Consider the following 24,748-nt stretch of genomic DNA (forward strand, 5'->3'; position numbering starts at 1 on the left):
AGCTCTGGTTTTTCTCTGCAGGCAAACTTGGCTGATGGGCCCTTAGTAAATGTCACACCTCTGAGGTACAAAGGTATATCTATCACATGGAGACACTGAGGCACAGAGATGTCATATGACTTGCACAGGAGTCATAGATGGAGTCGCTGTCGGAGCAGGAATTAGGGCTCCCCAATTCTTGGCTCCCACTCCAGACCTCAGACCACTAGAGTGTGCTACTAGAGAACATGCCTCGTTGTAGATTTGATTGTATGACTCCCATCGCCCCCTACCCCCTGTTTTCTGTGAAAGAACAAGGGCTGATATGTCTGTTTTTCCCTTGTGTAACAGATGCCTTGTCTTTCCCTTTTCACGGACCAGGACGAAGTGCCGGTGGAGGCGACCAACCCCCAAAAGAACAAAATGGACAAATTAATTGAAATCCTCAACAGCATGAGGAACAACAGCAGTGACGTGGATTCCAAGCTCACCACCTTCATGGAGGAGGCCCAGAACTCCACCAACTCCGAGGAGATGCTGGGCGAGATTGTGAAGACTATTTACCAGAAAGCAGTGACGGACCGCAGCTTCGCCTCCACAGCCGCCAAGCTCTGTGACAAAATGGCGCTCTTCATGGTGGAGGGGACCAAGTTCCGAAGCCTGCTTCTCAACATGCTGCAGGTAATTAGATATTTGCAGCTGCTCCCAGTGTGTTATTACTAGAAAGAAGTCCAGGAATTCTGACCATAGTTGAGCTTTTCCCAAGTTCCATTCTTGCCCAATTAATTATAGAAAAGAAAAGTGTAAGTGAAGAGAGGGCAGTGGTTTTTGTGTTTGTTTATGCAAGTGTTTCATGGTTACGACAGACCGATATAATTTTATAGGCACCATCCGGTTAATATCCATCTCTATCTCTCCTTCTATTTTAAAAGCTCAGTTTAACAAATGCTCATTCCCCAGGCACTGTCCCCACCTAGTTTTAACCCATAAAGCTCTAAAAGGTTTGGATCCTTAGTACGTCAGAGACTACCTCTCTCCTTATGCGATTCTCCAGCGGTTGAGATTATTATTGTTTATTGTTCGTATTACTGTGGCATCTACAATCTTGGACCAATATCAGAGCCCGTATGCTGGGAGTGTACATAGACAGTCCTTGACCTGAAGAGCTTGCAATCTAAATAGACAAAACAGGCCAAAGAGGAGAAAGGAAGGATCTTTATCCCTGTTTACAGACACGGAGATGGAGGCCCAAGGAGATGAAGAACAAGATCCCCAAAGGGATTTAGGTACCTGAAGACCAGAACGTGCTGCTGCAGTCCACAAAACCCCCCACTCGGCTGCCACCTTGCCCTGTAGGTCCCTAAACTCACTCAGCACCAACGTTTTCACTGTAAAAGTTCCCGAGGCATCTAAGTTTCTACCTGGAGGCAAGTACACTGCTGGCACAGGCAGGCATCTAGGTGGCCTATTTCACGCCTAAGCCCAGCGTGATCGTAAAGGCAGGTGCAGATAAGCATTCCCCCACCTATCTCATCTGCGGGGCCTGAATCTGATAGGTGTGCTCAGGGGCCTCCTCCGAAGTTCCTTTGTGGATCCGGGCTGAAGCAACTTGCCCAAGGTCACACAGGAAAGTCTATGGCCCCGCACATCACATGTGGAGGAAGGGAGCTTCTGAGAAATGATGGCAGGATCTCTCTCATTTCTCAGCTAAGGCAGAGCCAGGCTGATGGGAGGTACATGTGTCTCACCTAAACTGTCTGTCCTCTGTCTACTCCAAGCAAGTGTTTAGTAGCACAGGTATAGTCATGACTGATGTGCCTCTTCCCAGGGAAAGTGGAAGAGGTCACCTTGATTGAAACAAACAGGCATTGACAGCCATAGCATCACTCCGTGAGCTGAGAGGGTGCTGGATGGCAAGGAGGCCCTTAGGGAAAAGGACCAGGTGGATGAGGATTATATGGAAAGCCTCTTGCCACATTAAGGCATTGTCCATACCATGTAACAATGTTGTACCCCAGCCAGTGATGTTATTTTGTATGGGCACAGGCTCCCATTTTGTGTTCTGCAGAGAGGAGAATTTGACGCTTCGTTTATGTGCAGAAAATGTTTGTGGTGGTGATGTGGGAGCGGCCCTCATTTTCATTTTGTTGCTGACGGTGCACGTTACACACACGTCCTGTCACTGAAATCACATCATTCTTTGCAATGTACTCTCCTTGCCATTCTGCTTTCCTTTGCTGCTGTGGCTGGAATTCATCGCTTTATTATACTTTGCGTTGCTTGTCTCCAATCCTGTGGCTGGCTGTGTGCAGTGCACTGGGTTGAGTCAGGCTTTTGTGCAAACAGCACGTGGCAGTTGTCTGACATTCCTTCTTGTCATGTATCTACCCTTAAGCCAGCTGGCAAAAATGCTGGCACTCTGATTTACATGTAGCGAGCCCCTGACTCCCTCCGCTTTGTGAGAGAAGATTTGGTACAGCCACAAGCCAAGGAGGGAGAAGATCTTGCTAGAGTGCTCTTGTGCCGTCCTGCAACGGCCGCTGCCATTACTATGACGTTGTCAGCTAAAACAACTCCATCCCCCCAAAAAGAATCTGAAATAGCATCCCCCCAAAAAGAATGTGAACATGCAGGCATGAGCCAGTCTCCAGGAACCTGAGGGTATGTCTGCAGAGCAAAGAAAATCCCTTGGCTGCCCCGTGTCAGCTGACTCGGGCTACCGGGCTGTTTCATTGCTGTGTAGACTTCCGGGCTTGAGCTGGAGCCCAAACTCTGGGATCCTCCCATCTCACAGGGTCCTAGAGCACAGACTTCAACCCAAGCCCAGATGTCTACACAACAGTGAAACAGCCACAGACCTGAACCCCGCGAGCCTGAGTCGGCTGGCACAGGCCAGCCGCAGGTGTCTGGTTGCTGGGTAGACATACCCTGAGAGCATTCCTTGCTCCGAAGGCTTTGCAAGTTAGCCTCACTAGTTGATCATTTGTGACACTAGCTGATCATTCACTAACCCTCTGAAAGGGTTTGTGCTTCTGTTTAAAGAAACAGACTCCAGTGAACACTGTCTTATCAACTGCTCCAGTGACCCACAAAAGTCAGTTGATTCCTCGTGGTGACTTTCTCATGAAGATGGGGCAATTATTCACTACGTCTGGGATACTTCAGGCCAGTTTCTTAAGAAAGGAGATTGTCCAGTAAGGGTGACCTCTTTGTATGGGTTTTTATTGTGTTAATATCGAGTATGTACAGTTCTTTTGAGCATAACAATAATCAGGCATCACCTTCAAACCCCAGACCTTCCCTACTTTGGGAACACTAATTAAACCCTGCAGTAAGTATCGTCCCCGTTTTTCAGATAGGGCACAGAGAAGTTAAATGACCTGCCCAAGGTTACTCTGACCAACTGGCAGAGCCAGGAATAAAACTGAGGAGTCCTAGCTCCCACTCCTGCTCTTTAACCATTAGAGGATTCTTCCTCTTAAGAAAAGTGACCATCTTCTCTTGATTGTCTGCTGTTAACTCTTCCTTCAGTGCTGTAGCCAGATGCTCAGCTGGTGTAAATGGGTGTAGATCATTGGCTTCAGTGAAACTTCACTGACTGCCTGCTCCAGTATTTTTGAGTGGGGAAGTGTCCTGGAAGATTCCTCCATTTTTTCCATTTACTCCTTGTCCCTTTTTATGGAAAATAATGACTCTGTGGAGCTGAATCTTTTTCTTCATGATTTTGCTCAGTTGGGAGGTTTCCAGTGAGGTCAAAACTTCACACCCCCAAATGCTGTTTACTCTAAAGGTAGGTAGCATTCTACCAAATGGCAGGAGATGAGGGGTCCAGGCTCCTGGGTTCTGATCTGCTGCCAGCTCATGGTCTGACCCTGGGCAAGGCACTGTATCTCACTGCACTCCAGTTTCCCAGCTGTGTTGACTTACTGGAGTGAAGTACTTTGAGGTCTATAAAATGGGGATGATAATACTGACTTACCTACCTGCTTGTTTTGTTATGATCCCCAATTAACGCGTGGGTAAAGCACTTTCACATTAGAAGAAGGTGCAATATTAAGTACAAATTAAAAATTTATATTTAATAAACTACCCGTCCCCTTCAACGTGATGCATCTCCTCCGCTGTGTGTGTCCGTTGTATTCTGTATTATGAAATATCTGTTGTAGTAACATGGTAAACATGAAAGCTAACCTGTAGACCCTGCTGGGTGCAAGAAATCTCAGCTCTTGTTTCCTGCTCGTGCTAACAGATGGGGGAAATCTTGACTATAGTTAACAGGGAAATTCCATTACATAAAGTTTTGTGTGATTTTGAGTTTTGCTCTCCAGTGGATTTACAATGAAAAGAGGGCTTTGCTTTCACAATTCTGGGTCAATGAGAAGGCAGGCATGTATAATGAGAATCGTAGCTAAGGCTGGCTTGTTGATGCACAGATCTCAGAGCAAGGAGGAGTCTGAAAAAATAAGAGAGAGAGAGAGATTTATGTGTAACGTGTCACCTGTAACTTCTATAGCTAGATAAACTAATGTTAAACTGTATCATTATTTATCACCTTGTATATGTACATGTTCCAGCAACGAGGTCTGTTATACAATGACCAAATGCTGTTCAAGGAGTTTGTTTTCTAGCTCACTCCAATGCTGGATGATTGTAATAGCACTCTGTGCTTGCATGCTGTCAAGCATCATTTAAGGGTCTCAAGACACTTCCACAAATAAATAACTGTTTAAACTATGTGAGGTATGTTGCCACATTTACCATTCGTTCCTTTATTTCACACATGAAGGAACTGAGGCCTGGGTCATGCAGCAAGTCCGTGACAGGGCTTGTGGGATCTAGGCCTGCAGTAGATAGAGCCCAGCAGTCCTGAGACCCAGAACCTGCTTTAACCAAAAGTCCACACTCCCTCTTTGTATCATTACAGGTTTCAGAGTAACAGCCGTGTTAGTCTGTATTCGTAAAAAGAAAAAAGAAAAGGAGTACTTGTGGCACCTTAGAGACTAACCAGTTTATTTGAGCATGAGCTTTCGTGAGCTACAGCTCACTTCATCGGATGCATAGCATATTGTGGAAACTGCAGAAGACATTATATACACACAGAGACCATGCGAGCTGTAGCTCACGAAAGCTCATGCTCAAATAAACTGGTTAGTCTCTAAGGTGCCACAAGTACTCCTTTTCTTTTTTCTTTTTACGAATACAGACTAACACGGCTGTTACTCTGAAACCTGTAATGATACAAAGAGGGAGTGTGGACTTTTGGTTAAAGCAGGTTCTGGGTCTCAGGACTGCTGGGCTCTATCTACTGCAGGCCTAGATCCCACAAGCCCTGTAATGTCTTCTGCAGTTTCCACAATATGCTATGCATCCGATGAAGTGAGCTGTAGCTCACGAAAGCTCATGCTCAAATAAACTGGTTAGTCTCTAAGGTGCCACAAGTACTCCTTTTCTTTTTTCTTTGTATCATTATGTACCTATCCCTGCTTTCAGCTACTGAATGAGGAAAATTCGAGTATTGCTTAGGTGAGGAGTTGTGGCTCTGGAGGTTGTGTGGACAATATCAACAACTGGCATTTTACTAGAGGCAACTGATGGGCTTGTTTCATCTTTCCGTTACCCTCCTGCTGGTTAAATACACAAGCTGGGCACAGGTGTATGGGAATCCTTTGAATATTTGTATTTTTCCTTGGGTCATGTGATCTTTTTTAAACCTCTTGTGGTTTTGTCTCAGTTCTTGCTCTGGTTTCTGCCCTAGGGAGTGAAGATGATGCTAGATGACTATGCTGCTATATGTCCTTGCAGTGTGAGGTAGATGCCACCTTTTAGGGGCTAGGCCATCAGGATCAGGAATCTGGGGAAGCAGTCCTAGTGAGGCTGCAAGGAAATAGGGTGTAGCTGATTAATAGTAATGTTACAGTGGTGCTTAGAGACCATGCCAAGACTGGGGTCCAGCCTTGCCCCAAAGAACTTACAGTCTAAATATACAAGAGAGACATAAGGCAGGGGGAAAGGCAAAGCCATCATCTCCATTTTACAACTGGGGATCTGCAACCCTGAAGGCTGAAGTGAGTTGCCCCGGGGCGTGCTGGGAGTCTCTGACAGAGTCTCAGCCCCAAGTCCCAGCCCAGTATCTTAACCAAAAGCCCATGCTTCCTCTTGCAAGACTGACTCCCAAGAAGTCCTCCAGCAAAATCACCAAAGGCTGAACTTGGCATAGAGATTATCTCTAAGGGTAAAAGAAAATTGATTTTTCCTTAAAACAAAATCCATGACCAGCCCATGATTTTAAATAAAAAATCACAGCAAAAAACTCAGAGCCCTGATCATAAGCAAGAGGAGTAGGTAGCATAATACACTGAGAGCCCATGAGATACCAGCACCTAACCCTACAGCAGAGGAGATTCCCCTTGGCAGTGGCAGTTATGACTCTCTCTTTCCCATGAAATTTTTCATTTATTTCAGGCAACCACATCCAAGATTAAACTAAACTAGCAAACCCTAAAACATTCATGTTCTGGTGTTTAAAAACTACTATCCGTCTAACTTGAACCGAGCTCTTGGCGCTTCTGAAGATAGAACTAACTTCACTGTCATGTGCCATCTGGAGCCCTAAACAGCAGCAGATCCTCCTGTCTGGTGAGCTCTCTGCTAGATCCTTTGTGCCACTGAATGCATCCGATGAAGTGAGCTGTAGCTCATGAAAGCTTATGCTCAAATAAATTGGTTAGTCTCTAAGGTGCCACTAGTACTCCTTTTCTTTTTGCAGGAAACCTGTAATGCTTTCTTTAAAGCATGATCTGTGGAGACTTATCAGCAAGGGTCAATGATTTACCATCCTGAAAGCTATAAATCAGAAACCGGATCCCATTCATGCTTTTCTAAGAGCGTGTATGTAGTACAAACAAAGACCCTGTCATTGTTGAACACTCCAGCAGCCAGGGAAGCTGTTACAATCATCAGGACTGGCGGAAAGCATCCTGGGAGTGTATTTGAATTGGAGAGAGTTTTCCTTAGAGGAGGGCTTCTTCCTGCAGGCCCCATGTCATGGGGAACTTCCTGGGCTAAAGAGGCTGTCAGCACCCTGAGCACCACCACATTCTGATGGTTGGGGGGACCCTGCTGCTGAACTGAAAGAGGGACATAGAATGGACAAACACTCAGGTGACCTGTCCCTTTAGCTTTGCCAGCTGGCCATGGACACTGCTGTGGGGTTGTGACATACTGGGATACAATCCAGACTAATGGCGGGCTGTGTCACCCCTGCCCTGCACCCATGGGTGTCTTACAATGTCTATAGCTCCCACCCGGGCCACTCACAAACAGCCTTCTAGCATGCATGCCACAGCCTGAGTGCCTGCCAGTTACACCATGGCTCTCACCAGCCTCGGTTATACTGCAGGGTGACCCCAACACACCCCCAGAAATGTATGTCCTATACTGCCCAGCCCTCTTCTGGACAGTACAGATATATTAAGTCCATTATACCTTTAAGGGAATAATATGCCAGTTTATTATTTTAAATAGAGTTACCCAGACACTTCAACTTAAACATGCTGGATTAGATAAAACAGTAAAACTAGTTTATTAACTACAAAAAGAGAGATTTTAAATGAGTACAAGTAATGAGGCATAAAAGTCAGAAATGGTTACAAGAAAAATGAAGACAAAGCGCTTTCTAATATCTACTTAAGAAACTATTGTTGTTGCAAAGTAAACTTTCGTACCGCATACTCCAGTAGATTACTGACCAAACTTTCAGGTCAGGACCCCTTCCCCAGAGTCCAATGGCTGTTTCCTTTTTTCTTCTTAGGTTCGGAGAATGAGGTGGGCAGGGAGAGAGAAGGGGGTGCCTGAGGGTGTTTGTCCCTCCTTTTGATAGTTTCAGTCCCCGTCTTGGAAAACATTTCTAGCTGAGAATCAGAAGATAAGAGTCTATGTGGAAGGATATTCCCTGCTCGTTTTTTTCACCTGTCTGAGCTTCCTTTGTTTTTCCTTCCTGCTTGATGAGTCTGTTTATTGCTTAAATGCAAAAACACATTCCTTTGTTTAGGACAGACCTGTTTGCTGACTTCTGCTTGGGCAGGGCTGTGGGGTTTGGAACCTGTGTTAATACCATCATACAGGGGAATCTTATAGCTTCACATATAGTGTTACCACATATATTTTATCAGGACAGTGCTGACCAGCAAATTATGAGTTTTCAAATGACACCTCACAAGGCATACTTTGTACAAAGATTATTGCAGTGGTGTGTAGGGTGTGAAATTGGGGGTGACCCGAGGGACTACAGTGCCTTCCAGTCCAGGGAGCAAGAGACCACTCCCCGCAGCAGAACCTAGGGGTGACATCCTGACCACATGAGAGATTCTTCATTGTCTTAATGGAGCCAGGATTTCACTCTTGGTCTCTTGGGAGACAGCACAGGCCCACCATGCAGGTCCTAAATGCATTTATTTCAAAGTCCAGTTTCACAGACATCCTTCTCTTCTTACTGTGTTTAAATTAAACCATTGTCTTCATTTAGGGGGAAGGAAGCTATTACATTAAGTATTAGTAATTCTTTGCTATAAGGCAGGAATTCAAACAAGACACTATCCTTGGCTCAGCTCCCACCCCACAGGAATAGTGTTTAACTGTCATGTACTGTGATCAGAAACAACTAGACTTACAGTACCTGCCTGGGGTACTTCAGATGAGTTCGGCTTGCCTGTGGCTATGGGCCCTTTCCCTTGGAGAGTCGCTAGGTTAATCTCAGCTGTCAGTGACGGGGGTGATCACAGTGACAGAGGTAGCATAGCTAGAGGGTAGATAATAATTTTGCAAGCCCATTAAAAAAACATGTAAAGACCAACAGAGGCCTACATCTGCAGCTCCCATTGACTTAGAATGGAATAGTGAGAACACAGCGCTTCTGAAAATCAAGACGCTGCCGTTAAACATAATATTTCAGAAAGTTACACAACCCTCCTTTGCAGCCAGCCTTTTCCTTTCCAGCCCTGTAGCCGGCTCGGGTTCATGTCCAGAATTGTCTCCGCTCTCCTCACTATGAATCCTGTCTTTACCTACGGGATTTGTGAGCTCTGTTTGAAACACCCACAGGAGTGAATGCACAGAGCCAAGGAGAGGATATCCGTCTTGTGTATTGTGCTGCGCGCCCTTCTGTCAAAGTCAGAGGAAATCAGAGCTGGCTCCAGCTATTTTCATCCAGGTTCTCCTGTGATGAAGTGGAGTTCAGCGTGAGGGCTAATGGTCCAAAGAGGAGAAGAAAAGAATCTAAAATCTTCTTCAGCAAGGAAACGGCTGACCAGCTGACTGCAGGCGTCAGTGACAGATATGTCTCGAATCCAGTCAACAGAGATACTTTGGGCAGGTCAATCATGCATAACAATCGATGCTGCATAACAAGTTTTCTACATTATTAACTGCAGAACCAGTGATTTTGTGGAGAGAGGAAAGGGCAACCCAGATGCTGCAAGTTGCTCTGCCATTGACTTCACTGGGAGTTGGAGACACTTGGCACCTTCTAAGACATGCACAGCAACTGGCAGGCTTGGGCCTTTGTGGTCATACAGCAAGATCAGGAAACATTTAAACTCATCTTTGAAAAAATGATACTTATAAAACTCAACAACTGACAGTAGCTCCAGGAAGTCATCCGTCTTTATTTGCTGTTACCACAACTGAAGGATCATTGAGCTTATGTTTATGGCTAAATACAGCGTGAAGCATTGGCTAACACACTTTCTGGGATTTACTTCGTGAACAGTATTGTAGTTATTTACCATGAAGTGATTTCCCACTCCTGGGATTATAGAATCATAGAATATCAGGGTTGGAAGGGACCCCAGAAGGTCATCTAGTCCAACCCCCTGCTCGAAGCAGGACCAATTCCCAGTTAAATCATCCCAGCCAGGGCTTTGTCAAGCCTGACCTTAAAAACCTCTAAGGAAGGAGATTCTACCACCTCCCTAGGTAACGCATTCCAGTGTTTCACCACCCTCTTAGTGAAAAAGTTTTTCCTAATATCCAATCTAAACCTCCCCCATTGCAACTTGAGACCATTACTCCTTGTTCTGTCATCTGCTACCATTGAGAACAGTCTAGAGCCATCCTCTTTGGAACCCCCTTTCAGGTAGTTGAAAGCAGCTATCAAATCCCCCCTCATTCTTCTCTTCTGCAGACTAAACAATCCCAGCTCCCTCAGCCTCTCGTCATAAGTCATGTGCTCTAGACCCCTAATCATTTTTGTTGCCCTTCGCTGGACTCTCTCCAATTTATCCACATCCTTCTTGTAGTGTGGGGCCCAAAACTGGACACAGTACTCCAGATGAGGCCTCACCAGTGTCGAATAGAGGGGAACGATCACGTCCCTCGATCTGCTCGCTATGCCCCTACTTATACATCCCAAAATGCCATTGGCCTTCTTGGCAACAAGGGCACACTGTTGACTCATATCCAGCTTCTCGTCCACTGTCACCCCTAGGTCCTTTTCTGCAGAACTGCTGCCTAGCCATTCGGTCCCTAGTCTGTAGCGGTGCATTGGATTCTTCCATCCTAAGTGCAGGACCCTGCACTTATCCTTATTGAACCTCATCAGATTTCTTTTGGCCCAATCCTCCAATTTGTCTAGGTCCTTCTGTATCCTATCCCTCCCCTCCAGCGTATCTACCACTCCTCCCAGTTTAGTATCATCCGCAAATTTGCTGAGAGTGCAATCCACACCATCCTCCAGATCATTTATGAAGATATTGAACAAAACCGGCCCCAGGACCGACCCCTGGGGCACTCCACTTGACACCGCCTGCCAACTAGACATGGAGCCATTGATCACTACCCGTTGAGCCCGACAATCTAGCCAGCTTTCTACCCACCTTATAGTGCATTCATCTAGCCCATACTTCCTTAACTTGCTGACAAGAATACTGTGGGAGACCGTGTCAAAAGCTTTGCTAAAGTCAAGAAACAATACATCCACTGCTTTCCCTTCATCCACAGAACCAGTAATCTCATCATAAAAGGCGATTAGATTAGTCAGGCATGACCTTCCCTTGGTGAACCCATGCTGACTGTTCCTGATCACTTTCCTCTCATGTAAGTGCTTCAGGATTGATTCTTTGAGGACCTGCTCCATGATTTTTCCAGGGACTGGAATTAGAGACATTTAAGGAAGTAGTGTGGGCAGGTACACAGGGTACGGGGAGTCAATGTAAATGGTGGTGGAACTTTGAACTAATCACATGATTGTCTTGTTTCAGAAACAATTCAGAAACAAAAAGTAATGTTAAAGAAAAAAACTTGGTCCTTGAGGATCACTAGGTGCTGTATCAGAGCTGAGCTTTCAGGAGTAAGCAAACTGGCAGCAAGAAATAGCCCGAAAGCAAGGCTAGTTCAGGTTTTTGCTTTCTCCAGAGAAAGAATTTCCAAAATAGAGTGAAATCACCAAGTCAGCAAGAATTGACACTTTCTGAATCTGTTCTTGTGGAATAGACATTGCACTCATGTGTTGTAAGGCAATCAAAATATCATTGGGCAAAGGGAGTAAAACCTGTAATTTAAAAAAGATAACAGAAAAGGAGAAATATTAATATGTGTATAACAATATTATACCTAGAGATCCCAACCAAGGTTCAGGCCCTATTATACTAGGTGACGTATAGACATACGGTGAGAGACCATGCCTGCCCCAAAGAGCTTATGTTCTAAATAACTAAGACAGACAAAGGGTGTGAGGTGAAATAGCCACAGAGGTGAAGTGACTTGCCCATGGTCATACAACGGGGCACTAGCAGGCCTGAGAAGAGGCACTGTGTCTCCTGACTCCCAGCCTAGTGGCCTGGGTACTAGACCACACTGCCTCCCTAAAAAACCTAAGAAGTAATGTTAGGTATAACTATCATCTCTCTTCTAGAAGTCAATAGACCAACTGGTTTTTATTAGCTTTTCTCATTGACTTGAAAGTCTAGTGCTGTCATTAGCATTAGAGCTGCCCAGAAAACGGAATTTCCCTCCCACTAAAAATTTCAATGTTTCTGGGATAAAATTTCATCCCGAATCTGGACAAAAAAGTCAAATATTCAACATTTTTCACAGGAGGAAGACAGCCATTTGAGGAGAACCAGAACGGAATTTGTCAGCTTGCTCCAAGGTGCCCCAGCTCCCTGGGGAATCTAGTTAGCACAGCAAGGCAGCTGCCCAGGAAGTCAGGCAATTAGCAGTTTGCCACGCTCCCAGTGGAGTCGGGAAGCCCCAGGAGGCTGCTGCCTGTTCTCTGGCTCTCCATGTTGCCCAACTCTCCAGTTTGCCTGCCTGGTTTCTATCCAAACCTTTGACGGAATTGACATGTTTCCATGGAATGTTTTCAAACCAGCATGTCCAAGGGAAGTGTGGTCCATCAGAAAAATGTCAACCTGATCTGGTTAGCATAGTAGACAAAGAGGCCAGTCTCCTGGGTTCCATTCCTTTCTCTGTCACTGACTGATGGCAAGTCCATCAGCTTCCCTATCTACAACATAGGGTAAGAGTAATGCACATCAGAAAGGGATTTTCACATGAACAATTTCCTTTTAAGAGCGACTGGAAGGGGAAGGAATAAATTCTGCCCCCCAGTTACACGAGTGTCAACCTGGAGTAATTTAATGCCAAATTTGGCCTGTTTATATGGGCACATAGAACACATCTAGGAAATTGCTCAGATGTGCAGTCTAGGGGAGGGGATAAGGGTCAGGCAACCCTGATATGTGTATTTGCACCATCTGAGAATGTGGCATGAAAACAAATGTGGATAATCCCAAGATACAGAGGTTCTCCCAACCTTTTGCTTTATGATTGTTCTGTATAATCATTGGCTGTTGAAAAACCATAAAGCACTCCTCAGAATGTATAATTGTCTATAAAGCCAGAAAGGAGCTTCTGAAAACATTACAGAGATCACAACGGCAGTGTAACAAGGTTAGGAGACAGCACCCTTCTTACGAGTATCTTTCTCTTACTGCTAGTCACTATCACTCTCCCCCAGACTAGTTGATTAAACTGGTTCAAGCTAGAATATTAGTTACAATAATGAACAGTTTTACATGTTACTGTTCCCTGGGCACCGTTGACCATTTTGTTGATGGAGTGACTGCTGTGTAGAGTGTCTATCATTACAATAACACTTAGCACTAACATAATAATACAATAAATATTATATTAACTAGTAATATAGTAACTACAATTCCATATTCTTTACACACAGGAAGTTCACCACGCTTTGTGGGATAGGTAAGGAGCCTAATATCCATTTTGGAAATAGAGGACTAAACGTCTTGCGTAAAGTGACACAAGAAATCAGTTGCAAAGAGAATAGAACCCAGGAGTCCTGACCTTTTCCAGCCCTTAAGAGACAAGTGTTTCCAGATTGCAACTCACACATTGTTCTTTACTATTAATCCATAACTCCTCTAAAACGCCTGGTCTAGAACTGAACTTGTTTGTCGGTAACATCTTTCAGACTAAGCTTATCCCAAAGTGTAAAGAGCTCCGCTAGCCATACGTGGTCAAGCTATAGAGACTCTGTACAAGGGTGTGATAAACAGGGATAAACATGCCCACTCATCCTCTGAATACTATTGGCCACTGACAGCGAAGGCAGAATTGATAACTGCAGGTCAAGCCCCTCGCATATGGTCCCAACAGATGTTCCTGTTTTGTAGGAGCTGCGTGGACTTGTTTGTCCCTTTCTCTCAGGAGCAAATGACTGCAAACTGAGGTCCCAGCAGCTCAGCCAGTCCTGCAACACCCAGACGTGAAACTAGATACCATTAACTTGGGTTTGAATAGAGACTGGGAGTGGCTGGGTCATTACACATATTGAATCTATTTCCCTATGTTAAGTATCCTAACACCTTCTTGTCAACTGTCTAAATGGGCCATCTTGATTATCACTACGAAAGTTTTTTTTCTTCTGCTGATTCTAGCTCATCTTAACTAATTAGCCTCTCACAGTTTGTATGGCAATTTCCAGCTTATCTGTATGTGTATATATATTTCATCTTACTATATGTTCCATTCTATGCATCCGATGAAGGGAGCTGTAGCTCACGTAAGCTTAAGCTCTAATAAATTTGTTAGTCTCTAACGTGCCAAAAGTACTCCCGTTCTTTTTGTGGATACAGACTAACACGGCTGCTACTCTGAGACTCTGGTAGAAGATCTAACACAGGGGTCAACAACCTTTCAGAAGTGGTGTGCCGAGTCTTCATTTATTCACTCTAATTTAAGGTTTCGCGTGCCAGTAATACATTTTAATGTTTTTAGAAGGTCTCTCTCTATAAGTCTATATTATGTAACTAAACTATTATTGTATGTAAAGTAAATAAGGTTTTTAAAATGTTTAAGAAGCTTCATTTAAAATTAAATTAAAATGCAGATCTTATCAGTTTAGTGTAGTGGTTCTTAACTGGGGATGCACGCACCCTCTGGGGGTGCGAGACATGCGAGATTTTTTTAGAAGGTAAATCATCGAAAACACAAATTAAGCACAGACACATAAGTACAACTACTTTGTTTCATCAAACCTATGTATTTATTAACATTGTACATTTTTAATGATTACTGTAATATACAAAGTTTTTAAGTTTTCAAGTTTTTAAGGTAATTGTAGTGTAATTTTTGATGAGGGGTGAGGGAACATATTTTGAGAACTCCAGACCATCAGTGGGCTGAGCGGGGCCAGGTGTAGTGTATTAAATTGCTCCCCATAGAAATGTGCTTCTTACAGTGTACTACTTATGGCTGCCAGTCCTGAAGCTCTGAGCGGCATGGTAAGGGGACGGGGGGACCAGGGGTGGTTTGATAGGCGTGGGAGTCCCGGGGGGCCGGTCAGGGGTCGGGTAAGTGGATAGGAGTTGGGGCAGTCAGGGAACAGGGGGGCTTGGATGGGGTGGATCCGGGGGGGGTGGATAGGAGTGGGGGGTCCTGGGAGGGGGTGGTCAGGGGACAGGAAGGGGACGGGGGTTGGATGGGTCAGAGGTTATGAGGGGGCAGTCAGGGGGCGGGAAGTGGGCCAGCTGTTTGGGGAGGCACAGCCTTCCCTACCTTGGTATAGTGTACTAAATTTCTCCCCGTAGGAATTTGCTACGTACGGTGTACTACTTACGGCTGCCAGTCCTGGTGCTCTGCAAGTAGCAGCACGTTCCTACAGGGAGAAATTTAATACCCTACACCGGGGGACAGAACCCCAGACCGGCAGTGGGCTGAGCGGCTCAGTCCGCCGCCAGTCTGGGGTTCCGGCCGCCGGCTCCTGCCAGCTGGGGTCCTGGCCGCCGGCCCCGCTCAGCCTGCTGCCGGCCCAGGGTTCCTTTCACCCAGGCCGGCAGCGGGCTGAGCCGGGGCAGCGGCTGGGACCCCAGTAAAAATCAGCTCTCGTGCCGCAGGTTGCCAACCTCTGATCTAACGGATTAGAGTGTTAACCCACTCAGCTGTCCTGCCAGCACTATTCAATATGTATTGATCATGTTCTTAAACCTTGGCTGATCCTTGTGAGATAAGAGCAGATACAGAACAATTAAATCGCGGTGCTAAGGATACTGCTTACTGAACAAATGTGGTTTTGTCTTTTCAACCTGGCTCCTCTTCTATTTTTAGCTGTTGATGAGCACGTGCATAGCAGGGACACCTGCTTTGATTTCACTTCAGGAACTGCTAAAGTTCATAACTTATCTCATGAGACTTTTATGATCCCAAGACATATGCCAGTTCGGTGGCACAAAGACGCCACAGTGCCCCCCTGAAGGCAGCTCCTCTGAGGAGTATCTCTCTTGGCAGACGTACAGATATTCAGACTTAATAACCCTGGCTGCAAACGAACCAGTGTCTCAAGTAGCAGCTGTCTTGATGTGAAATACGGGGATTGACAGTATCAGGAAAGCTCTGGTTTAGATTTAGCTCTCCCCGTATTTTGGCTGTGAATCCAGTCTTTGCTCTTGAAGCTGAATGATGTAAACCTTTAGAGGCACTCCAGTGGCACACGTAAAGCAGAATAATGCGACTGATGCCTGATGGGCCTTGGGGAACTCCTGCTGTTTCTGGACACCGCACTGTTTTTCTTTGCTTTTAAACCAGTGAAATTCTGAGTGGGTTAAATCAGAGTCATTGAGTTATAGATGGGTTAAATCAGAGTCATCGAAATATCGCCCAACAGAGGGCTGCCGTGACAACTTGCCAGGAACCTGCTGGCCCCAACTAATTGGCACAAAATGGAGCAGATTGCGTCTGCCCTCATCTTTACTATGGACGTGTGGCCGGTCCCAGCATGTGATGCAATGTGAATTGGACCTCTGTGAGCCATGAAGCGCATTCTATTCTGGCCCTTATAGTCTGTGGCAATTGTATTTCTCCGTTAAAGATGAGTGCAGCCCCAGGCTGCACTGCAGACTTCTTTGGTTTGTCATCGCCCTGGGCTAAACCCCTCTGAATACAGGGTAGGTATCATTCCTCGCTGCCTTTCTTCTTCCACCCAGACTGTAAATAGATGTGAAATGCATTTATGCAGAGCACACTGTATTCTATATAAGTTGTTATACCAGCCCAGCAGTAGACCACCTTCCGGTAGACCACACAGTGACATGACTCAATTCCATCACATGTGGTTCATTCTCTCCGCAAGGGGAGAATTGTGTGTGCGGTGCAGACTTTTATTCAGGTAGGGTTTTGTTTTGGGGGGTGTCTTTTAAACACACATAACAGATCATGTAACATTGAAACTAACGGTATGGATTAGTCCTTTGTTGGCCTTTAATACAGGTTATCCTTCAAAGTCTCAGAAGCAGTAATTGCACTAAACAAAATCATAGAATCATAGAATATCAGGGTTGGAAGGGACCTCAGGAGGTCATCTAGTTCAACCCCCTGCTCAAAGCAGGACCAATCCCCAACTAAATCATCCCAGCCAGGTCTTTGTCAAGCCTGACCTTAAAAACTTTTAAGGAAGGAGATTCCACCACCTCCCTAGGTAACGCATTCCAGTGTTTCACCACCCTCCTAGTGAAAACGTTTTTCTTAATAGCCAACCTAAACCTCCCCCACTGCAACTTGAGACCATTACTCTTTGTTCTGTCATCAGCTACCACTGAGAACAGTCTAGATCCATCCTCTTTGGAACCCCTTTCAGGTAGTTGAAAGCAGCTATCAAATCCCCCCTCATTCTTCTCTTCCGCAGACTAAACAATCCCAGTTCCCTCAGCCTCTCCTCATAAGTCATGTGTTCCAGTCCCCTAATCATTTTTGTTGCCCTCCGCTGGACTCTTTCCAATTTGTCCACATCCTTCTTGTAGTGTGGGGCCCAAAACTGGACACAGTACTCCAGATGAGGCCTCACCAATGTCAAATAGAGGGGAACAATCACGTCCCTCGATCTGCTGGCGATGCCCCTACTTACACATCCCAAAATGCCATTGGCGTTCTTGGCAACAAGGGCACGCTGTTGACTCATATCCAGCTTCTCGTCCACTGTAACCCCTAGGTCCTTTTCTGCAGAACTGCTGCCGAGCCATTCGGTCCCTAGTCTGTAGTGGTGCGTGGGATTCTTCTGTCCTAAGTGCAGGACTCTGCACTTGTCCTTGTTGAACCTCATCAGATTTCTTTTGGCCCAATCCTCTAATTTGTCTAGGTCCCTCTGTATCCTATCCCTACCCTCCAGTGTATCTACCTCTCCTCCCAGCTTAGTGTCATCTGCAAACTTGCTGAGGGTGCAATCCACACCATTCTCCAGATCATTAATGAAGATATTGAACAAAACCGGCCCCAGGGCCGACCCTTGGGGCACTCCACTTGATACCAGCTGCCAACTAGACATGGAGCCATTGATCACTACTCATTGAGCCCGACAATCTAGCCAGCTTTCTATCCACCTTATAGTCCATTCATCCAGCCCATACTTCTTTAACTTGCTGGCAAGAATACTGTGGGAGACTGTGTCAAAAGCTTTGCTAAAGTCAAGGAACAACACGTCCACTGCTTTCCCCTCATCCACAGAGCCAGTTATCTCATCATAGAAGGCAATTAGATTAGTCAGGCATGACTTGCCCTTGGTGAATCCATGCTGACTGTTCCTGATCATTTTCCTCTCCTCTAAGTGCTTCAGAATTGATTCCTTGAGGACCTGCTGTTATAGAATGAGCTGATATTAGTTCTTTTTCCATGATTAGGGTCCCCTCTTTCTCCGAAACACTCTGTCCCAATGCGGGGGAAACAGGGAAATCCTCTCCATAATAGGAGCAAACATGTGGCAAAGAGGAGGTCGAGGGCACGGGGACAGAGTCCATGGCTGACCCTAGCTTCTGCCTCGGGGAGATGCAGTGCAGCATTAGACCCAGAGAGTATTGGAGAGGGAGAGTTCATCAAAAAACATTTCAGAGCTTGTGTGTGTGTTTGCTTTGTCTCCTAGCCTGTGGGTGATTCGTCTCCCACAAGAGAATTTTGCTTGTCATAGTGTTAAACACAGGCTTACGCAGCCCCCGCATTTTGAAAACTAGATCTGCTGCAAACCCTGTGTCTGTAACATAAGTTAAAGTATTCCTCTGTTGAAATCTGTGTGCTCTTTATAGCAGAGAGGTGTCTGCATCTGAACTATGCATAGCAAAGTATATTATTAGAGTGGACATCACTGTGGCTGTAATTGTACACTGCTTTCCTTAGCAACTGTTCCCAACAACACATCAAACAGGAGGATGTGATACCTTTTAAAAAAAATACACATCTATGCACTCAGATCAACACGGCCAGCCTGTTGCGGAAAGGCTACGTGAATCCAGTCAGATTCAAAATCTGGTATGTCCCTGCGTTTAGAAATAAACTTCTGGGTCGTGGTAGCAGGGCTATTTCTAGTACACACCCTAAACCATGTTAAATCAAACCATTGAACCCTCTGTTGTACCAAGCTATTTCTCGTTATCAGGTAGTCACCAAAGGCAGTTTTTGTGAGGTATACTGTGCGTTGAGTACAGTGCACAGAAGATGTACATCAGCAGGTCATGTTGCTTGGCACTGATTTGTATAACCCGCGGGGGGAAAATGACTGAGATAGCATGAAGACTGTACAGTCTTCTCCCCGCTAGTTATGACCATTCTCCTCAAGAGAGAAATGATGGTCTGTGGTTCAAACATAGGCCTGGGAACTGGTAGATGATTGTTCTGTTCCCAGCTCAGCCACAACCATTTGACCTGGTTGATCCCTGCCTTTTGCCTTGTGGATATAAAGAAGTGTAGGCAGGCTGATTGGGATCATTGTACGCTCACTTCATGCCAGTGTAAATGATTGCACACAGTGTGAGGCAGTGGAGAATCAAACCTGTTGCTGTGTGACCTTTAGTAAGTGACCATCTTTCCATTCCTCAGTTTCCCCAGCCATAGACTAGGGATGATGATGATAATCCCACACCTCAGTCTAAATGAATAAATGTTTTGGGGGCTGCTCAGATACTGTGGAGATGAGTGCGATGGAAAGGCCAGGAAATAAGGATTATGGTCAGGGTCCTGAGATATTAACGTGGATGTGTGGGTAAGTTGCTATAGCCCAGAATGTCCTTTGTATATGGTAGACCACTACATTTCTTTATTTATTCAATCTAATGTCTTTCACAAAAACTGCACTTTTTTGAGAGGCAGAAAATAATGATCTTGGATTTTACCTCTTGGTGCACTGGAAATGTCTTCATTCAATAGGTTTGTTTTGGTATCTTATACTCATTTTAAAGAACACTACCCTATTTTTGTATTCATTTTGCATAGAATATATTAAAAGATACTATATTTCATAGAATATTAAAATATCAGGGTTGGATGGGACCTCAGGAGGTCATCTAGTCCAACCCCCTGCTCAAAGCAAGACCTAATCCACAACTAAATCATCCCAGCCAGGGCTTTGTCAAGCCTGACCTTAAAAACCTCTAAGGAAAGGGAGATTTCACCACCTCCCTAAGTAACCCATTCCAGTGCTTCACCACCCTCCCAGTGAAACAGTATTTCCTAATATCCAACCTAAACCTCCCCCACTGCAACTTGAGACCATTACTCCTTGTTCTATCATCTGGTACCACTGAGAACAGTCTAGATCCATCCTCTTTGGAACATCCTTTCGGGTAGTTGAAAGCAGCTATCAAATCCCCCCTCATTCTTCTCTTCCGCAGACTAAACAATCCCAGTTCCCTCAGCCTCTCCTCATAAGTCATGTGTTCCAGTCCCCTAATCATTTTTGTTGCCCTCCGCTGGACTCTTTCCAATTTTTCCGCATCCTTCTTGTAGTGTGGGGCCCAAAACTGGACACAGTACTCCAGATGAGGCCTCACCAATGCCGAATAGAGGGGAATGATCACGTCCCGTGATCTGCTGGCAATGCTCCTACTTATACAGCCAAAAATGCTGTTAGCCTTCTTGGCAACAAGGGCACACTGTTGACTCATATCCTGCTTCTCATCCACCGTAACCCCTAGGTCCTTTTCTGCAGAACTGCTGCCTAGCCATTCGGTCCCTAGTCTGTAGCAGTGCATGGGAACTCCTCTGGTTTTGATAAATTCAGGGCAATAGATTCTGAGGAGGTACTAACAAGAAATACAAGTCAAGTCTGTGGATAAGCTAGTACAACATTGAACGTTAATACCTTATTGGAATATAAATACAGTGGTATGGAGCACTGGAGAATAAACAGATCTTTTAAAATGAAGGCTTAAAGAGAAGAAGACTGGTCCACTGCTTAGGGCACTAACTTAGGCGTTGGGAAACCTGTGTTCAGTTCCCTGCTCTACCCAAGACTTCTTTTGTCATCTTGTAGTCACTCTATCTCTTTGTGCCTCAGTTCCCCATCTGTAAAATGGAGATAATAGCACTGCCTTACCTCACTGGGGTTTTGTTCGGCTAAATCTATTAAAGATAGGATGTGCTGTTGAACTGCAGCTGCTGTTGTAATAGCCTTCCAGGTACCTGAGTCTGCACTGAACCTGAAGGCCCTCCTAGCGTAGGTGCGATGGTAATGAGGACAAAATAAATACCACAGACAGTGTTTAAAAGCAGAATTTTTTCCTTTAAATGATTATGAACTGGTGGCAAAAGTGTTCTAGGCTCCAGATAAGGAATGGGTGGTGGTTGTTTGAAATTGGAAAAAAGTGAAGATGAGAGAACCAAATTGCACCTCGGAATGAGGATCTAAACTGTAGCATTGACATGTAACATCAGCCCAAGTGTCTAGCCATTGGTGTGTTTTTAATTCAATTCAGTTCAATTAGAGGATGACAATTGCCCAGTCCACGTATTGGAAACACAATGGCAGTTCAGTAACGATTGCTGTCTACGAAAAGCCATTGCCCAGGAGATATCAAAGAGGTTTCTTCACGTAGAGATCCTGGAACATTAAAAATGTGAGCCTCTTAGATTTGGAACACAGTACAAGCCAGAATCTAGAAATGGATCTGCCTCATTAAACAAGGCATGCCAGCAAATAAAGCTTCGTTAAGTTTGCATCACAGGAGTTACCACTTTTTTTCACTGCGGATGGCGTGTGATCCAACTTTAACAGCTTTTGATTAGTAATCCATAAACGTTTCTTACTTGCAGTTATGATGAGTCGCGGGATGATGATTTGGGGAAAGATCCTCCTCTGCTGTAGTAGATAGAGAATCTCCCCCTGAAGTCTGTGTGCAGAAATGGCATGTAATGATAAAAGTTAGTACTGATACAGTGCTATTCATCTGTAGATCCCATAGGGCTTTGTGAGAGCAGGCAGGCATTATTACCCCCCCTTTACAGATGGGATAACCGAGTCACATAGGGACTGAGTGACTTGCCTAAACTCACACGGCCATGGCAGAGATGAGATTAGAATTCAGGAATGAAATCTGGGCTGTATTGCGGTTCGTGGCAAAACTCCCATTGACTTCAATATAGGGCCAGGATTTCACCCCACACATCTTGACTCCCAGCCCATTGCTCAGACCACTAAACCACAGCTGTTCAGACTATATCTAGCTCAATTCTAGATATCGTAGGTATAGATCATCAGTGACATAGAGGTACATGCTCTTGTCTCTGGAGGTTCTGGTGGATTGAACATACCACCCTCATGTAAATGGAAACACTGGCTTTAGATAGGGCACTCATAAGTTTTCAGGCATTGGGTGCCTTAGTTTCCCCACCTGTACAATGGAGATGATAATAATTACCCCCCCCCTTTTTGTAAACCATTATGAGATCCTAAGATGAAAGTTGTTTTGTAAATGCAGAGCATTAATGTTGTTCTCAAGTTGCAAATATAATTTATTTTTCTTTGCAGCTGGGACAGGTCAAGCGGCTTACAAAACCGAATGTGTCATTTTTATATTGTTTTGCAAATTGTGCAGCCTACCAGGCAGTTCATTCGCCTGGTTTCATCGGGCCTGATTCTGAGCTTGCATACACTGGTGTGCATCAGGAATAGCTCCCCCCAGAGTCAGCAGTGGAAGGAAGAGCCAAATCAGGTCGTTGTGTCTGGAGAGCTGTCTGAGAGTAGAGAAAGGAATGGACACATGAGTGGTTCCAGGAAGCTTCTTGGGCTTGTTTGGATCTGCTCAGAGAGGCCCCTGTGCTGAATCAGTGGTCAGCGCGGACAAAACGTATTCACTCGAGTTTAAAATAAAAAAAGATGGGAGAGGAGGGCGTGTTCCGGGTTTTTGTTTCCCCTGAACCGCTGGGCCTGCTGTCAGTTACTTGTAGATATATCTCTGAAGATGTGTTGTAATTCTGTAACAGGGCGTTTATTCTACACTGCATAGTAGTCAGAACCCAAACGTCTGCAATGACCAAAATTCCACTGGGGAGGAATGAGAGCAGGGGAGGCAGTTCTGGCCGTCTGCCTGACCCGGCAGGTGAAGATGAGAGTTTAAAATCAATTAATGTTATACGGCCGGCTCTGGAGTAGCTTCACTCAGCCCTGGGAATGTTCCACTGTTCCCCGCCAGTCTGGCCAAGCTGTAGTCTTTGCATATCTACTGATAGTAATAACACTCGACAGGCTTTGCTGTGTTTGTTAACGTTACAGGAGCTGCTCTTAAACAGGTCCCAGGCAGATAAGTGGGTTATTGGAGAACCCCGTATTAAATGTCAAGCTGCATGGTTTAAAGTTTCCTCTTTGTAAGTGGAGCAGTGGCACCTCTCCGGCTGTACAAGCCGCACAGTCAATTTGTAGATCCTTTCCATTACGAGAGCCGGGGGACGGGAGGGGAAGACTGTGTGTAGATCGATTCCTGCGCAGTCAGTCAGACGAGGGAATCCAAATCATGCGAGCCTGGCAGTGGGAACAGGGCGCGTACCTGCTGGGTCGGTGAATGGAAAAACTGGCAGCGGCTGAGCAGCATGGAAAAACTGCTTGCAGCGTTATGTAATAATGTACCGAGGACGTCTCTGTGGCTAGTAGGGATAAACATGAGGTGTTAGTGGAGTACATAAGGGAGACAAATAGCAATTGATAACAGGGCGGGGGGAAAACACAAGCTGCAGGGATCATGGGTTTGCAGCCTCTGAGCTGAACCTAAATTTGACTGTTGCAGAAATGCCCTGCGTAGTGGGACAGTCCACAAAGCATCTCTTATGTGACTAGCAGCCTCACCGTGCCATCCCTTGCATCTATTCGGTTCAGGTTTGGGGCGTAGCAGGAAGTTGGTTGGAATCCATCTGACCCAGCAGTGGTTTCTGCCTCCCGACAAGGGAAACGTTTAATTTCTGATACAGGTGTGTCCTGGAATGGATGGACTGGTTGATTAGAAAGTCCAAATAAGTTGCAGAAAGGGCTTAAAAGTCCAGAAGAATGGTAGGCTTGTTGAATTTAATGCACCGGCAAATTATTTATATTGCACTGCTCCCGCCTCAGCCATGTCAAGAAAAGAAACATCAAGTTCTCCTCACCTCTATAAATAAAAGAAATCCTTTAAATGGATAATGATTTCTTCTAGCTCCATTTCCAGTCTGAAGAAGAATGCACCACAAGTTATTTGTGTGTGAATGAAGGGGGTAAGATCCCAGATCTGACACTGATGCTTTGTGTAGCCTTGAGAAAGTTTTACTTAACCTCGCTGTGTCTCCGTGCACCTACCTGTAAAATGGGGACATGGGCCAGTGCTTTGAAGACGCAAAGTACTACAGAAGTACAGTACTAGGTATCATTAGATATAATTATAATAATAATCTATTTATTCAGTAGAGGATTTAGTAATTGCTCAAATACCTGTATTAAGGATCATGAGTAAATGTTTATACATCTACAATTACTCTGTTATACACACACACACTCTGTTTGTGCGTTTAAGAGCTCTTTTAACTAGTTATGCTGGTATAATCTACAACCGTTAACATGTCAAACCAAACAGAAGCTGCTTGGGGACTTTCCTCTCTATGCTTTATTGACATAACAGCACACTCGGTACGTTGTAAATTGTCTTAAACATGAAGCCTTTACACCAGGGGTGGGCAAACTTTTTGGACGGAGGGCCACATTGGGGTTGCAAAACTATATGGAAGGCCGGGTAGGGAAGGCTGTGCCTCCCCAAACAGCCTGGCCCCTCCCCACCATCCACCCCCTGCTCCCTGTCCCCTGACTGCCCCAACCCCTATCCACACCCCCACTCCCTAACAGGCCCCCCGCAACTCCCACGCCTATCCAGCCCCCCCGTTCCCTGACCGCCTCCCCCAGAATCTCCGCCCCATCCAACCACTCCCTGTCTCCTGACTGCCCACCGGGACCCTCCGCCCCCTTACTATGCTGGAGCCA

The 24,748-nt window shown here is 45.4% G+C and overlaps 1 protein-coding gene across 6 annotated transcripts in view; it reads left to right on the forward strand.

Annotated features, from left to right (window-relative positions):
* The window catches only part of CTIF (cap binding complex dependent translation initiation factor), a 340,733-nt gene that overhangs the window by 239,953 nt on the left and 76,032 nt on the right, over nucleotides 1-24,748 (forward strand). For 5 of the 6 annotated variants that reach the window (XM_074952340.1, XM_074952344.1, XM_074952343.1 and 2 more), the window contains one exon: nucleotides 331-660. In XM_074952340.1, coding sequence (XP_074808441.1) covers nucleotides 331-660 — 330 coding nt within the window. The remainder of the gene's footprint in view (nucleotides 1-330; nucleotides 661-24,748) is intronic. The other variant, XM_074952342.1, reaches the window with a different exon arrangement.

The sequence above is a fragment of the Natator depressus genome, chromosome 5 (genome assembly GCF_965152275.1).
Source record: "Natator depressus isolate rNatDep1 chromosome 5, rNatDep2.hap1, whole genome shotgun sequence".
In the NCBI taxonomy this organism is placed as follows: Eukaryota; Metazoa; Chordata; order Testudines; family Cheloniidae; genus Natator; species Natator depressus.